The sequence below is a fragment of the Melospiza melodia genome, chromosome 5, assembly GCF_035770615.1.
Source record: "Melospiza melodia melodia isolate bMelMel2 chromosome 5, bMelMel2.pri, whole genome shotgun sequence".
In the NCBI taxonomy this organism is placed as follows: Eukaryota; Metazoa; Chordata; class Aves; order Passeriformes; family Passerellidae; genus Melospiza; species Melospiza melodia.
In genome coordinates this window covers 31545538-31563122 of record NC_086198.1, presented here as the reverse complement: position 1 = coordinate 31563122, position 17585 = coordinate 31545538, and the positions used below count along the sequence as shown (strand labels likewise).

The window sequence follows — 17585 nt, the reverse complement described above, 5'->3', positions numbered from 1 at the left end:
TGTTAATTTTGTACTGGTGTCAGGAGTTGGTGACAGTGACAGCTGAAAGTTGATGTTGAGACCTGAGGACTTCAGGAATTTTGATCCATGGGTTGAAGTGAGTTGGTGATAAATGTCGTGTCTGGAATTACCTTGTGTAACAATACTGTGACACACTCATGCCCTGTTGAGACTTTATCCACATCCTGCTTAACTAATTAATGGGTTTAGGACTTTCTCCTTTTCAACCCTACCCCTGCCTCCCAATTAGCTAGTGAAACCTGGAGGAGTTATGGGTGTTTATGCAGGAAACCCTGGGACTCTTGCAGAGTTATTAGTGTTCTTTTCAAAGGAAAAGGTAGTGTCAAAAGGTATTAATTTTTCTTTCAATCCTTGCTCACCTCTTCCTGCCCATCTGTTTTCTTCTGTGATGTGCTGCACTATGCAGAGTAGACTCCCAGCAGCGTAGTTGGATTTTGAAAGCATGATCCATAAGAGCAGACCCTTCTTAGAGAGTTAGGGGATGTGGATCTGCAGTCTCTATATACAATTTTTAATATCTGTCTGGCATCAGAAAACCACAAAATGTTATGAATCATCACTTCTTCAGATGTTTTTGGTTATTAGTTTACTTCTCAGCTGATAAAAACTGCAGGGTTTTTTTGTAACAACCGCTACTAATCCTTAGAGGATCGACAGGCTTGGCAGTGGAAATGTGTTATGAAAAGAGTATTTGTTGTTTATTTTTTCACTGTAGATATTCTGACTGTAGCGATGCTGGAGGAGTACTCGGGTGATAATACTGAGAGTACTGAAGCTCCAAACTAGAGACAGCATAAATTCTTTTTCCTGAAGAAATGGGCATTTGTGGGTTAAAGTCATTACCTTTTGAGGCCAGCTGTGTACTGGCAGTGTACTTGCAGTTTGAGAGCTGTGTTTTTGCCACCCAACCCTGTGTGGGGTAAACAAAAGGCAGAGCAAATAAGCAGGTGGCTGCAGCCAGGCTGGAAAACTGCTGTCAAAATTACTTTCTCTTCCAAGATATTTGACGTCCCAGGGAAAGGATCTTTTCCAAATGGAACTAGCATAGAGAATGTGCTTTTGTACATGCTGTCCAGGCTGAGTTATTTACACTGCTGTGTAATGTTGCAGAATGTGAAGTGAGCAACAAGTCAGGATTATGGAAAAAAAATGGCAGTGCTAGGAAGTAATCTCTGGTTTGTGTAAGAAGTCATTGTGTTGAAAATAATCACAGCTAGCTTAATTCATTGTATCCCAGGGCATCAGCCTGGGACTGGACTACGATTATCAGCCTTTGCTGGTTCAAGAGCAAATTAGCAGAGGGGATGGGACTTCCACTATTTAAGCTACCAAAATAGCATTTCTCACTCCCATCTTCTTTTCTTTGGAGAGATGACGTGGTACAGGGGAAAGGTGTTTGCTGATCATCCTTTGTGGGAATAGCATTTGGGGCTTTTTCCTTAAAGCAGAATATGTCTGGAATGTTTTCAGTGAAGTGCTTACCTTAAAACCACAAATTTATGAGGATTCAGGAATAATCATATCCTGTCCTGAGTTTTTTTATGCTTAAATTGTGCCTCTCTTGAGGAGAGCAAAAGATGGGCAAAGGTGCAAGAAACACAATTTTCTTCAACAAAGTTGTGATGAAACCCATATCTCCAATAGACTTCTATTTTATTTGAGACTTCTATGCAGCGTGTTAAGCTGACAATACAGTAAATAAAGGAAACAGATCCCATTTCAGTGGGTGATAACATCTACATTCTATAATTCTACTGAAGAGTTTTGTAAACAGTATAGTCATTAGGTTAGTAGTATTTATTGGTTCAGAAAGATCATGGATACATGTGGGGGGGCAACACTGTTTTTTAGCTATGAAGTAGTTAAACTTTTCTGCTGTTAATGAATGTAGGAATTTTCTGCACTTGGGTTGTTTGGTAAGAGTTCAGTGAACCTCATTCCACCATTTTCTTGAAGGCTGTTAAGCTGTTAATTACGAAAGTAAGCAGGATTCATCAATTTTAGTACAGTAGTGGGAGTCTGTTCAGCTGGGCTCAGAAAAGGAGATTTTCATTTATGTCCTCTGCAACAAAGAAGAAGAAAATATTATTAACATTTTATGCTGAAGAGACAGTTTTATGCTGTATCACTGACAATAAAGTGACTGATGCTATGAATGAGCAATCACTGGCACAAGTATACATGTACTAAGATAACTCCTTGCAGCTTTCATCCTTCATGGCTGGTAAAGTGTTATCAGAAGAGCTGGAAAAATTCTGGGAAGAGCAAAGGTTCCATATATCTGACTTCTGACCAGAATCAGCCTCCACTTAAATTAGGGACTTGCAAGTAGGATTTTAAACACATTTCTTCAGTCTGCTTCTTTGGCCAAATGCCCTCTGTCCCATAACTCTTCTGGGATTAACCTGTGCTACGTTGTTAACCCTCTTGACCTTTTGCAGGCTTGTTATTAGTGTTCTGTATTCCTCTCGGCACTGTAGCCATGGGCTTCTGCTCACAATTTCTTTGCCTTACTTTGAGATCTGAGTAATGTTCTTGGCAGGAACATTCTGGCAGGTACATCTGCCTATTCTTTTAGGTTTACCTTCCTTAATCCCAAAGCAGTGGCACCATTCCTTCAAAGCAATGAGTTTGTCCTTGTCTCCATCGCACTCTTGGAAGAAACGGGTAATGCAGTGTTCCATGGGAACAAGGGAGGCTCTCAAGGGTGCAAGCTCCGAGTGTGTTAATAATCTGAAAGAAAGGACAGGTATGGAGAGCTGCATTTCCTTCATAAATCAGCAGGATTATCAAAGCTGATTTAAGATGCTACAAGACAGCAATGATGGCTTTATCAGAGATGCTCCAGTGGATTTTGTTGCGGTGCTTCTGCAACAATAGTGAATGTGTCCCAGGTCATGATAAAGATGTCTAATACCTGATGAACTAAAATGCTTTTGCTGAATATTTGTTTGCCAACATCTTTTTTCCTACAACAAGTATTACTTTTGTAGTAATTACAGGTACTGACGGGAGCAACTTGCTCACAACTCATTGCTTGTGGAGTTTTGCTGTTAATCCTCAGGATATCAAGCTTGCAAAGTGCTTAACTATGTTCTAAATGTTCTAAAACAGTAAGTGTGATTGTCCTGAGATATTGAAGGTCTGAACTTGGAAATACATATTCCATCACTGGTTGATATGACCAAAACCTTGAAATCTGAGTTATGTTCTCAGAAGGTGGAAGCTTCCTCTGGACTGTGACTATATTTGCTCCTTAAACTGAGAGACCTCTGTGGTGTTAGTTGAAAATTATGGATACCTCACTTTTGCTGCCAGGGCTCTGTCCTTTGTACTTAGCCTGTTTCTCTTAGCTTCAGTATAAAAGGACTTCTTCCTGGCTGAGAGCATTAATAGGTATTAAGACACTGTAGAACTTACAGTGTAATACTTGATTGTGCAAGGCAAGAGGATAGCAGATTCTGACCTAGGATATGATCAGGAAAACAATGAGAGAAAAAGTTCTGTGTTAGAGAGGGGGTGATAATGGCTTCTAACAGCTAAGGGACTGGTTCTGTATGTATGTAGAGAATCCGTTGAGGTGTGTAGAAAAGTAAACTAGCCTGAGTTTAATCAGCAAATCAGAACTGAGCCATATATATTTTTTTACCTGTCAACAGGGTGCTGGTCAAGCTGGTGAAACTGCCAGTGCACAGGATACACATACATGTGGTAATTTTTCTCAAAGTCATGCAGGAGCAGCTCAACCGGGTGGTCACCAGCCCCAAGGCGCTTGTCGTTCTGATAGATCTTTTTTACCTGAGCTCAACACAGAAATTGTTATTTTTTGTTTCAGGTTGAAGATCTGTCTTGAAGAGAGCTATCTGGCAAGAAGGTGTTTTGGAGAAATGAAACTTGATAATAAAATATCCCTAGGGAAATGTGTTTTAGTGTTGGTGACCATATGCAGCATGAAAAGCTTGCCTTAGTAGTCCACGACATTTTTACTGCTGTCTAGGTCACCTTTGGCAGTAACTAGAAAGGAAGTGAAATTCTTGTGGTTTAATTGTCAAACTCAGCTAAGGGGGGCAGTAGCCTCAGCTTGTTAGGAGATTAAATCAGTTTTATCCCATCTTCTGTCCTGAGGCAAGCAACTCTTGTTTTGGGGGAAATAAGCCATCTTAGAAGTCGTCTAATTGATGCCATTTTGTATGAGATGTTCTGGGCTAGTCCCTATAACTGCATGGTCTTATTTGACAAGGATTGCTGACCTTATTCCTTTGCTTTTCAGTTAGAATCCCAGAAGTGTTCAGGTCACGTTCATAAAATTGAATAAGGATGTTCTTAAGCCAGTCTCGCATCCGGAGGGGAAACTGATCCACTTCATAATCAGTACAGGGGGGGATGTCTGTGCCAAAGAGAAAAGCTTTTGTTAACAAGTCATCTGTTAAGCCCCCATTCGAGCATTTCTGAGATTTGAGATCTACCTCCAGTAAAAATTAGAATTGATGGAGCTGTTAATACATAAAATTTTGAATGTACCTAATGTGTTCAAATAAAAATCTAAAATTTTTTTAGTGCACGTGCTTAACCAGTTGTGCAAACCACAACCTTTATATATCTGTGCAGCTTTTGAGCATAATTGTGCAGTGAAGCTCTAATCAGTCAGTTACATGAAAGTAGAGTTTTTGACAGCAAAGGAATATTCTGAGTGGGAATGCACTTTCCTCCTGCCATATGCAGCAGTCAAAGAGGTTGGAAATCAGTTCTGGCTTTTAGATCCTGACTTCTACATTTTGCATCTAAGTTTGGTTGATGTTTTTTAGTTTTTTGTTTTCCATGGGGGTTTGAGAGTTAATAAATGAAAATTTATTAACTGGTCAAGAATTTACAAAAATCTTCAAAGGCTATAGCAATAGGAACATATAAGGCAGTGCAGGGGGAAGATAAGGTCAACAAAAAATTGGTGTAAGCACAGGAGAGATGTCTAGGTTTCAGATAATTTTTAAACATTGAAGACCTTAATTAGCAGATAATTGATGCACAAGTGGCAGATCACAGGAAGAAGGGTGATTTAGAGCTGGCAGATTTGTTAAACTACTGACTCTTTATACAGAGTTGAATTCTTCAAAGGAAAAGAAGCTTACATTTGCAGGAGCCCATATAGTCTAGGTGCAGTTGGCGTCCTATTTTTGTCCCTTCCAGTTGACATTTGGTGCCAAAGAGCTGACATGTGCCATCATAAGTCTTGTTATCCGTACCACAAACCTAGAGAAAGGAAAACCACCACCCCACCACTGTGTTGAGAAAAATCCTTGTCACTCAGAGGCATTACAGTAATAAAACGTTATTAACATGTGGTGAATACCAACGGGAGTGCATGTGATCAGTAGTATTGGAATTAGTTGTTGTTGTATGCCCTCATGAGGACTAGTTGTCTGTACTTGCATGCCCAGTTATGCAACACTTCAGTTTAGTTCTATGGCTGTAATATAGCCTCTGAGATGCTGTGGGATTATTTCACTGGATGTGTACTAAGCATGTGCTCTAAAATACCAAATGGATACATAGAATTTTTAGTGACAGGGAAAAGGTAGAATCCCTGAGACTGAGTGAAGCAAGTCAGTCACTCTGCAGTTACATGGGTTCATACTGCTCTCAAACCACACTCAGTGAGTTTGTGTGCTTTATACTTAATTTTTCAATTACTGGAATCACTCAAACTCACTTGCATGCTTTTTAGGGTAGAACCATGCTAAATAATAGCAGGGGAATGTTATCTTGTGAACCCTTTAGGTTCACAAGCCCTTTAGGCTTTTCCCAGTCCTGTGCACTGGGTGAAATACTCACATGCTCATAGTCTTTGGTGGGAGGGCAAGCAGCAGGATCTTGGCAAATGCAGTGGGGTTTCCCTTGTTTGTCTGCATGACAGACTTTGCCTCTTTTGCAGTGGAAGTTCCGACATGTGTCTGGCAGTCCTAGCAGGAAAGAGGGACTATTAGAGGTGATGGGATAAAGCCAAGTGTTTGTCAGATACTACTGAGAGCCAAAGCAAAACAGCCCAGTATTCACCAAGAAGTTCAAATGCATTTTTAATTTTGCATTTTTAAGTTTGTTATGAAGCTGGATCTTGTATTGAATAAAACAAGCCAAACTTTAAATGAGAATTTTTTGTGAGACTTCTAGCAGTCCCAGATTTGAATTGGATGGGGAAATTATTAAATTTTTTTAGAAAAAGCTGTTTGTTCTATAGGGGCTGACATTCAGACATTCACCTCCAGACAACCAACTTCCTTTGGTGAAACATATCCCATCTGTCTTTGCTGAATCAAGCACTGGCCTTTGTCCCACTCCTGCTTGAATTCAAGCTACTGTTCTGAAACTGAAAGCTCTCAGTGCAAGGTAAGCCCCATTTCTGTATCACTAACACAAAAGTTTGTGCACTGCCTACAAATGTTTTTCACTAACAAATTACTAAATCCAAGGGAGTGTGGAAGGGGTTCTCTGGGAACACAGGATTAGGCACAAGCCCAGTTCAGTCACATGAAATCCTGTGCTGCAAAAGGCAGAAAAGAAATACAGACCAGCAGGTTCCCCTGTGGCAGAGAGTTGGGAGTTACATGACAGCTTTGCTTGGGGCTTACCAACGAGAGCCTCCTCATTCCTGCTGCTGACACTTTCCATCTCACCATGGGAACTGTCTGTAGTCTTAACCTGCACAGTCACAGAGGCATAAGCAGAGAGTTGTGGTAAATCTTGAGAAGAAAAAAAATACTTGGCCTAATTTTTTTTTTCAGGTCCAAATACAGAGCTGACTGAGGCACAATTTGCTCTGTTTTGCTATGCAAAACCTGTGAGAAGAGCATAAAGCCTTTGGTAGTATTACCATGCTCTTGTTATTTGGGGAAAAAAATAGAGTAAGAGGTGGAGAGAGAGAGAGAGAAATGGGAACTCAGTAAGGCCTGAGTTTCTTATAATTATTCTATTGACTCTAGTCCCGCCTTTCCAAGCTGTTCACTTTTGTGTAGTAGCATTTAAAATCTTTGTGAGAGATGAGTGAACAGCTGGCCTAGTAAGCTGGAGACTGGGTTTCAGGTTTTTCATCTGTGTATCTGTATTTATTTGTGTGTTTCATTACACACCCCACTGGGTCTGGAGCTCTTATGTGAATGGTGTTCACTTCCTTTCTAGTCCAATTCACCTTAGTGCTCTGGATGCAGTGACACAGCATGACCCAGAGGAACAGTGAGTATAAAGGGAGATGAGACTTCTGCATATTAATAAGTCACCTGTTTTTCTCCAACAGGTCATTTCAATAATCAGGAATTTAAATTTAGAACTGGTTCCTCTCCCCCTTTTTGTAGTACTCAAGTTTTATTTCAAAGATAATTTACCTTATCTTCACTGTCCATTGAATTCATGTTCTGAATGGAGCTACTCATTTTCAGTTGCTGCTTGTTGTCAGAATTGGGTGGCTCATGAGCATAGTAATCTTGTTCAGAGTGAGCAAGGTCTTTAATTTTGACAACTTGGTAATCTTCAGTGTCTCTGTGAACTGCAGTGTCATCTTCAATGGTTCCTTCCCCTCCAGCCTCGGTACTGGTGCTCTCCTGGTCGTTACTCTGGATTCTCTCCTCTTCCTCATAGGCTGTTTCTTTCCAGGTATTGCTGAGATATTCCTCACCACCACTGTCATGACTGTCATCATCATTACTGTCTTCCCTATCTTGTGTTTTCCCCACCGTGTCATGATCACTCTGGTAGTTCACTTGAATATGGTAGTTTCTCTCTTGACTTTGCTGTTTGCCATCCTGATATTCATTATGGGTTTTTTGAGAGAGGGGGATTTCTTCTTCATAGGACTTCTTCCTGTTCTCCCTCTCTTCTTCCTCTAGGTCAAATTTCTTGCTGTGTCTCTTGGTTTTCCAGGTTAGTTGTCTGGAATCTCTCAGTTCATCATCTAATTGCATGCTGTTCTCATGTTCCTGTCTTTTGTATTGGTCACCTTGATGTGTCTGATGGTCTTTGTGTTTTGTGTCTCTGTAATCAGTTTCTTCACCCCATTTCTCGTCCTCTTCTTCCATGCTTTCCTCATCATTGCTTTCACTGTTTTTTTCAGACAGGCCAACAGCATTTTTGTTATATTTCCACATGTTATGCTCATGCTCAAGGCTGAAAGCACCCACTGGGTGTTCTGTATGGCCTGGAAGGTGTTGGTTTGCCGTGTTCCTATGTTTCTCATGGTTCCTGAGCTGGTCATGCTCAGAGCTGGACTGTTCTCTGCCGCTGCTCCCAGAGTCACTGTCCTGGGTATCTGAAGCCAAACCTAGTTTATTGTGCAGTGCAAGGAAATCGATGCTTTTCAGGCTGTTTTTCACTTGATGCTTGCTCCCAGTTCTTTCTTGCTTCCTCATGGTCTGGGGCCCATCCCTGTCTTCAGAGCCTGGTTTTAAGTTTCTGGGAGTGGGCAGCAAATCATCCTCATCTACATACCCTGTGTTCTCTTCCTTTGAAGCTTCTGGATGAATATATTCACTCTTTAAAAAAATTAAATAGCAGATTAATAAATCTTAGGATTTATTTGAAGCTGATGCAGTGTTATTTTTTGCCTTGTATTGCAAAGCATGGCACTGGCTTTATTTGTTTTCTTTGTATGTGCTCCTCTTAAACTAGCCTAGGGCACGACATTCACAGCTGATGTGCCTTCTCTTTCTCAGAAAATCTGTTTATCTGTCCCTTCTTTTATTGATGGAGTTTCTGGAGAGGTCTATCCAACTCTGTTTCAGAGAGAGATGCATATGGGTGTCTTGTGAAATCTCAGAATGCTTAATTAGTATTTTAGTCATAACCATAGGCACTTGTAGGCTGCAGTAATTATCACTTAGCTCAGAGAAGGGGGATGTGAAACATAACTTCCTGCACAGATAAGGGAAAAAATAAGGGACCTTGGAAAAGAGGAGCAGATGAAGAGAGAGCACCTCTCACAAGGTGTCATGGTAGTAATTCCTGAGAAGTGCCCTGCAATGATTTTATAATCCACACATAAATCTACTTTGAGTCCAATCTATCATTACTTCCTGGCTGAAGTCACCAAGAACTATCGTGTGTGGTGACAAATATAAAATCAACAATAGATGTTTGGAGTGCCTTTTTTATTCTTATTCTGTCAAGACAATAGCAGAAGTGGTACCTTCAGTGGAAATGGTTCAAATGCTGAGGAGAAAGCAGGTACTGAAATTACTGTCAGGTCTTGCTGAAGCAATTGCCTTTCTGCTGCTGTGTGTGTTTCTGAACAACACCTATGGATGTTCAGTGTTGCCTTCTGCTTACAAGAATGTAGCACCTGATGCTGATATTTATTAAAGCTTTTGGGGGGTTTAATTTGGGTTTAATGGTCCTTCTCACTTGGTCCATCCAAGCTGCTGGAATAGCTTTTTTCCTTTAGTTTGACTGCTCGGAAACAAGCACTCTACTCACAAGCATTTATTTTATTTTTGAAGGTAAGATTGAAAATATTAATTTGATTCTGGTAGATCAGCTATATCCTATTTCCTAATGTCAAAGTGGTATCTTAATGTTTTACTGTTTTGTCTTTTGCCTGGTGTCCTTGCTAATGTGGAAATAGCTCAGGGAACTATATTCACTGTATCAATTCCAACTCTAACTTTTTCAAGGGAAGACTGTATGTCTAACAGAATCTAACAGAGTCTAACAGAATATAACAGAAATTCACTGGAGCTTTTCCAAAGTTCTACAGGTTCAGAAAACACAAGGCTAAACAGTCTTTAAGATTTTCTGTTGTGGGTACCTGTGCTTGAAGTAGCAGTTTGAGAAAGATTTGGCTCAAGTCTTGACAGGAAGCCTTGTCCTGCACCAGTTCTGCAGAGATGTGCCTGGATACAGCTTCCAGGTCCTGCTTCCTGTTATACCTTTGTTCCCTGGGTAAAATCAGCTCTTAGAACTCAAGCACTCGTGAAGGAACTTGGGCAAATTTTATCACTATCTGTGATTAGATACTGTGGGGGAGAGCTGGCTTTTGGTAGATGATGCACACACTTGGAACTGATGATTCATTGGCTATTGCAAGGTTTTGCTTTGGTGTGTCTTATGTGTATTATTTCTGGTAGAGAGCTGTAGGCTGCAAACTAATCTTTGTACCATTTCCTCTGCTGGATGCTTCATTAGGAAAAGTTAATTTTTTTTTTGTTTTCATAGTGCAGAGCATGATCCAGATTGACATGAAATGTATCTGGAAAGCTGTATAGAGTGGGATATAGTTTATAATTAAAAAAAATTTAAAATGGTTAGCATAAGAGTTGGGATTTTGAATCTCTTACTACAGAGCATGATATGAGTTTAGTAGTTCTGAAACCCCCAGTGGCTTGGAGACAAGATCCATTGTGTCTGTATCACAAAGGCTCAGTGCAATAAACAGGAATTTTTATTTGGGTCAGCCATGAATGCAAAACTATGGGCATCATCATTAGCACACATATGTGACATAGGGAGGGCTGGTGCAATCCTCTGTCTCACTGCCATCAGGGCATCTGGCCTGTCAGCCGCAGATTACTCTGCCAGGACAAGCTGTGTCCAATGCTCTGCACCATGAATAGTGAAACATATGGTGGCTAAAATTCTTACATATTTGAGACTGCATGTGATCCCCTGGTGTGATAAATTGAGGATTTCATCCTCCTCCTATACTGGAGCTGTGATAACAACAATTTTGTCACTGGAGCTTATTATTTGTGCAAATATGGGCAATGATGATATGTGGGGATTAATTTAAGATAATTTTCTCAATAAGTAAAATTTCCATTTTGAGCTTTAGATTTTGTCCTGTTTGCAATTGTCAATATGCAAGGCATGAGATACTTGGCACTAATTCTTGAGGTGAGAGGGCCTGAAGTTTTTTAACATAAATCAATTTGCCAAGCAGTATGTATGTGGTAATGTGTTTTTATATTTAGGATTAATAAAGTAAGTTACTTCTTATTGTTTAAAGAACAAGAGTACCTTTTCTGGAGTTTTCTGTCTGTGAGTTCTGAGCTTGTGGTTTACAGGATGGGTCTAAAAAAGACAAATATATGAATATCTGCACATCCATAAGCATAGGATATTCTCAGAATAGGAAATTAAGTGCCTGATAATAATAGCCTGGTGAGGACTTACTGAAATAGCAAAAACTGGTCCTACAAGACAAATGAAGAGGGTTACAGCCTTCATGTTTTCCAGATCTTGTAGAGGACAATAGTTGATGGTACAGGGGTAGAGCTTAGAGGTTTCCTTTCTGCAAGAAACATGAAAACAAAACAAGTTAGGATTTGGGTATAATGACCTAGAAATGTCTGATGGAAGCAATGTAGTGGTTCCCTTAAATTGTTAAGGCTAGAGACCCACAAAATTGTTACACAGTGTCCTGCAAACTCAGATGTGAGACCGGCTTAATTAGAGGACACTTTAGTCTCGGTTCTTTGACAGTGGTGAAGGTACAGGCTGTGTTCACAAACTCCAGGTGGGTGTTCCTGAAAGGCAGAGCTGTGAACGGACATAGGTTAAGTATTTAAATACTTACAGATAGTTCTAAGTACTTATGCACCCCTATGAGATACCACTTTGTGAAAAATGCCTCTTTTAATTGAAGGCAATAAAGTGAGGCAGTGCCTGCTTGTGGCACCTCTGCAGCTGAGGTGTCTCTTGGCTGCTCCCCTCTGTGTCTGGTAGGAAGAATTAGGTGGTGAAATTCTGCTCAGCAGGTCTCCAAGCTCAGAAGTGCTGCCCAGGCTGCTGGAAGAAGGGGTGCAGTCCTGCTTCTGTGTTTTCTTGGAAATTGTCACCCAAAGTGTACACTTTTGAAAGATCCCTCTGTTAAACAGTGTTTAATGTAATTATCTTTCCTCAATGAAGATCAAAATACTCATTAGTGGGGCATATCTTGTATGCAGTCCATTTTTCCTTGCAGTTAGTCTCCAAATTACCTCTCGACTAATTATCTATTATCTCTTTGGCATTCACAGTTAGTTGTCCAAGATGTTTTCAGAGGGAAAGGCAGAATACAACAAAAGCCAATAATGAGCACATGCAAAATGCCTCACTGGGCTGGATATGGGCAGTCACTCCAGATCAGGGCAAGTATGGTTAGACTGAGGATTATGCAGGCAACTTGTCAGAAATGCAGGGCAATAATCCAACTTCATGTAAAGCCCTAAAAGCTGCATACTGTGCTTTTTGAAGGCCTTGCAAGTGACTGAGGAAAGAAGGATTTGAATGTCAGGTAGGCTTGATTTCCATTTCTTTCTGTTGCTGGTGAGCAACACAGACCTGGGCATGTCACTTATCTGAGTTTCCTTTTATAAAACTCTCATTTGTCATATTTGTTTTGGTAAACTAGTTTGAGAGTTATAAATGAAAAGTTCTCCATGTTGTGTTTTATTTATAATTGCAATTTTATAATTTGGCTTGTCTCTATCTGTAAATGTTGCCTCTACCACCTTTGCTCAAATAATCAAAAACTAGTTGGAATAAATCTGAGTTAAGGTGGCAGGACAGGGCTTTTGTATTTTCTTTTTAAGAGCAAGCCTGCAGCAGCCCATAGGAAGTATAAGGCTTGAATTAAGTATTTAGTCTTGAATAAGTATTAAATTATTAGGGAAGCCTGACCACACTGATTGGAGTGTCCTATGATGGATTGTGAGATGATATTTTTTACACTAAGTGGGAAGGCTTCATTCTTGCTTTAATTTCCAAATATGTCCTAGGAAAGAATTTTTAAAAGCAAACTTTTGTAACACATAAGTTTAATACAACTGTCAGAAAGGAACAATTACACAAGAAACTTTTTTTAAAAATATGAGCAGGGAGACATCTCTCTGGGAAAATGAAATCACTATACTCTGAAGGAGAATTTGTAGTAAGACCTAGCCAAGAGGTGAATAGGAAAATTTCTTGTGTACAATGGGGTTTTTGACCAAGAAATGAGTAATTTAACTATACTTCATCTTGGGTTATTGAGCAAGCAATGCTGACAAGGGATGCTGGGTTTGCATGGCATGGAGGCTACAGGCTGCCATTCTAATAGAGTCAGCAGTCACTTGAAATACTAATCAATTACATGAATCTTTAATAAAAGCATAAGTGTGATACTTTTAAATTACAACTGATATAGCACATTCCTGTCTCCAGATCTGTCTCAAAAGCCCCTTGTAAGTGCATGAGCACATTATACATGTAGAAGCTGGTTCATGTGTGCACACACATAAAACTCATAGGCAGATTTTGAGGCAGATTTCTGATCTGAGTAAAAGATCACAAAAAGGAAAAAAAAAATAAAGCATTAAAATTATTTCACTCATTCTGTACCAGTAAATAGCTGATAGTGAGAATTGACCCCTCTGATGCTGCCAGTTTTACAGCTGCAAAAGCCATTGGACATAAGTCCTTGATGGCTGGCTGCAGTAAGATCAAAACCAAACCAAAAGTATTTCCGGACAAGTTAAAACAATTTTTAACAAACCATTCACATTAACTTACTGTACTTGTTTAATCTCTTATGTTTCCTTTCTACCATTTCATTTTATTTAATGCTTGTGTAGATCTTGTTAGATCTTTAGTTTTTAGAGTTTTGGGGGGTTTTTTTTGGTTTTTTTTTTTTTTTTGTTTTTTTTTTTTTTTTAATTGGTTTTTTTCTTTGTTTATTTTTTATTTTTTAACCAGAGCTGTCTGTAATTTAAGACCAGATCAAGTCACAGTGAGCTGCTTTGATTTAATTTGAGGAGGATCAAAATGAGACTTACTTATTATGCAGAATTATTTTGATATTAGTTGGTGGGTTTTGTCTTCTCCCAGATCCTGCATTTCTTTCAAGGGTTCCCTGTTTGGTACATGTTTTCACTAGGTCTACCAATACGTTTTTGAAAGGTTCCTCCAAGACCAGCCAGCATTTCTCTCTATTTCTTTTCCAACATGAGAAAAGAAGGTGAATCTGTTTTTTTGGTCTTGTCTATTGGACTAAGGTTCCTGAACTGATATTTCAAGAGACTGTTGAAGGGAAATTAGGTTGCACCGTGGCTTTCAGCTGGACTACTGTATGGTTCCAAAGGAGGTGTGTGCTTTTCTTGGCTCTTGTTGGCCATAATCCTTTTTTGCTTTGCAGGATCACTGGTAAAATAATTATTCCAGTGGTAAGATAAGGGTTGTATTCCTAAACACAGAAACTACACATTATTTTCTCTTATAAAGGTAATTTTCTGTTCTAGACATAAACATCTGAAATGTGTTATCCTTAAAACAGATGACACTCTATGAAAGCTTCAGCTCTTTTGTAGTCAGTGGAAAAAAATTGCAGAAGGTTAGATATAAAGCATTCTAAAGTTTTAATTAAGAATAAAGAAGAAACAGTACCATAGCAGTAGAAGAGGTGCTCCTTCTTGGCCTGCCACTGATGTACCAGAAATCCTTGAGCCTTGCAAAATGTTGCTGCTTTTCCTGAGATGTGTTTTGGTGTCTGGAACAGACCTTCCCACCATGTGCCTTGTGCTGCAAGTGTCAGTGAAGGAGGATGGTACTCTTTGGGTCTTGGTTGAACAAGGAATCCTAGGCTTCCATGGGGCGAGGTGGGGGCAGTGGGCTGGTGGAATTCTGCTGGATTATTGAATCAGAAAGACAATTCAGTGTCACGGGCTCTGGGCCAGCGGAGCTCAGCGGCTGTGTGGGAAGGACATATTTAGTGATTTGCAGGGAGGGGAGCCAAAGGGAGTGGGTGCAAGAGTTTCTGCTGCATCAGCTGCTCCCAGAAGCGCTGAACCAAGGGATCTGCTGGGGCAGCCACACTGTTGGCTGGAAAAGTGGAACACAGGGGATGCCAGCCCCTGCTGAACTGCCCAGTGCTGTTTCAGTATGCTGCACATGGTGCGAGTGAGCCTGCAAAAAGGTAGAAATTCTAAATTAGGTATGTAAAACCCAGAATTGGTTGGAGGCTCTTGCATAACTGAGGAGTTTGCTGTTTGGAAGCTGTTGCTATGGCTGTGCTGCCTGTCTGCCATCAGAGCGAGCTGGTGAGGAGTGTGGAATCCTCCATGAACCTCTGCAGCAGAGGCTTTGTGGCTTCTGGTTCTGCAAGCATTAATAAGTTTATTCTTTATTCTTTTTTTTTTTTTTGGTCATCTCATTATTCCATAAAATGCTCCACCTGAACTGGAGTGCTTTCTGGGAAGTTGTCCAGAAATAGTGGAGGGAATGCACCAATGTAAGAGCAAAAGCACTTCCAGTGATAAAGGCAGCAATCCAGTCTAAAATTCCACATTCTGCCAATATCCTTTCTTCCTAAGGAGGGCACTTTACATATTGTGTTGACATGATTGGAAGAGAGGTTGAAGCAAAATGAAATAAAGTGTGTGAATGGTAAGAACTGTAATGCAAATGCTGAAAATTCAGTCCCTTTAGATAATAGTTTAATTGGTTCTTTTTAAAGTTACAGTTTTACTGGCTTCTCTTCTGTTCACCCAAAATGGCAATAGACAATGGGTGTTGATTAGAAAAAATAGAGTGAGAAATGTACAAAAATTTACTATGTTTTATGTGGCCAACTGTGAAGTTTATAGTTAACAAAAAAATTTTTTAAAAAACCAAAAGAGCCTGAAATCAGAGCTGAGCCCTCACTCTGTACACCAAGCAGAAAAAAACCCCTTTGACAAAAGTCCATGAGAAATTCTTTAAATCCTTTTCCCTTTTATCTCTGCTTCTCTGTCTGGAAACTAATCCATGCCTATTGGAGTTGAAATTCTGCTTGTCTGTCAGCCAGTCGGTGCCTGAAAGGAGTGGGCATTATTTCAGAACTTCCCGTTTGTTTTTTCTTTTGTTGTGCATGCTGAAAAGATGATTGGTTTTATCTATTCAAAACTCTTTGTGCTGTACCATCAGATTAGCTTTACTGGGTTATCAAAGATAAGTGGCTTTGCTGTGATTTTTCAGCGTTTGAGATATGGATGGACTCTCAGCTGATAAAAGAAAACTGTTCAGGTGGCAACCCAGAAATTAGGACAAGTACAGCAATGTTAATTTTATGGTAACTAAATATATTAACTCTTTTTGTCATAAGATTTTATGATAATGGCTATTAACCTTGCCTTGAAGTTCTTAATTCACAGAAAAAAAAGTGCCAGACTCTGAAGAATTGTGCAGAAACTTGAAGTGGAAATTTGTAGGAGTCTGAAGGTTATTATTGGAAAACTGTATGTGATTTGTAGGCTTTGCCTGATTCTGCATTTAAACAGCTTTCTTAGGACTTGCAGGACAGTGGGGAGGAAACATTTTGGTTTGGAGGATATTGAGGAATTATTGCTTATCAGAGCTGTTACATATTTACAAAATACTTCATTAAGCAAAATTTTCAATCTTTGCTTTTGATGACAAAATGCTTCACTTGAGAACATCTCTGGTTGTTTTCTGATGTCGCTGAGAGGTCTGGGCTTGTCTTGGAGCCATCAGTCCTAGTGCTGCAGTCCTCAGCCAGTCCCTCTGTGTCAGGCAGTGTGCTTTCTGGAAACCTTTCCAGTGGAGGATTAGTAATTCCCTAACCAGAAAGAGGTCCTGGGCTATCGAGGTGAAGTATGGGGGGAAGAGGGGAGGCAAGCAGTTGCTGAGCCAAGTGCAAGGGAGGATATGCAGCAAACAATAAAGATTAAACATAGAAGAAAGAAAACCCAGGAGTACAGGGCGGTGAAAAAATTTGATTTATCTGTCTCACTGTGGCAGCTGCTAGACAGACACTTTAAACAAAGGAAGAAGAGCAAAACCTCAGAGGATTTTGTGTTATATTTATTAATGTCCCTGTCTCTGGCAGCAATGATCTGTGGGTCAAATTGACTGTGGATTAGGATCAAAAGACATGTTTTTATTGGAGCTGTCTGCCCTTTTGCATGCTCAGTCCTGCCAGAGGGTTCATATTTCTGCCCACAAGAGAGTGGTGTTGAGCCATTGGCTTCCAGACCACGCACCAGGCTTCAGCTTCCAGGTTTTTAAAATGAAAAGTAAATTTTACCATCAGTGTGTGACAGTGGTCACAGCAGTTTTCAGGATGAGGGAAGAGATATAGATCTGAATCCACATTTCAGAAGGCTTGATTTATTATTTTATGATATATATAATATTATAACTATAGTAAAGAATAGAAGGAAAAGTTTCATCTTAGAAGGCTGGCTAAGCTAAGAATAGAAAGGAATGAATAACAAAAGTTTGTGTCTCAGACAGAGAGTCCAAGCTAGCTGGGCTGTGGTTGGCCATTAATTGTAAACATCCAAGATGGGCCAATCACAGATGCACCTGATGCATTCCACAGCAGCAGATAACCATTGTTTACATTTTGTTCCTGGGGCCTCTCAGCTTCTCATGAAGAAAAAATCCTAAGAAAGCATTTTCATAAGAAGATGTCTGCGACATCAGTGCTCATTCTGATTTACAAATAAAGTTTGGCTGTTCCATCAAATATGCTTTACCCCTAAATGAAAAGGTGTGTAAGCAAGGTGGAACGCCAGTGTTTTAGTGTAGATAAAGAAACCGTGCACATATACTGGCTATTATATCAATGA

General features: G+C 39.9%; 1 protein-coding gene across 1 annotated transcript; it reads right to left on the bottom strand.

The window, feature by feature from the left end:
- Positions 1-1549: 1549 nt before the first annotated feature.
- On the bottom strand, positions 1550-14773 carry SPARCL1 (SPARC like 1). Its single transcript, XM_063156806.1, has 11 exons — positions 14401-14773; positions 11173-11290; positions 11017-11070; positions 7395-8537; positions 6645-6714; positions 5851-5978; positions 5148-5268; positions 4272-4408; positions 3671-3819; positions 2606-2754; positions 1550-2083 (listed from the first exon to the last, which is right to left on the bottom strand). The coding sequence occupies exons 2-11, from the start codon at positions 11224-11226 to the stop codon at positions 2055-2057; spliced, it is 2034 nt and encodes a 677-aa protein (XP_063012876.1). The 5' UTR covers positions 11227-11290; positions 14401-14773; the 3' UTR covers positions 1550-2054.
- Positions 14774-17585: the final 2812 nt, after the last annotated feature.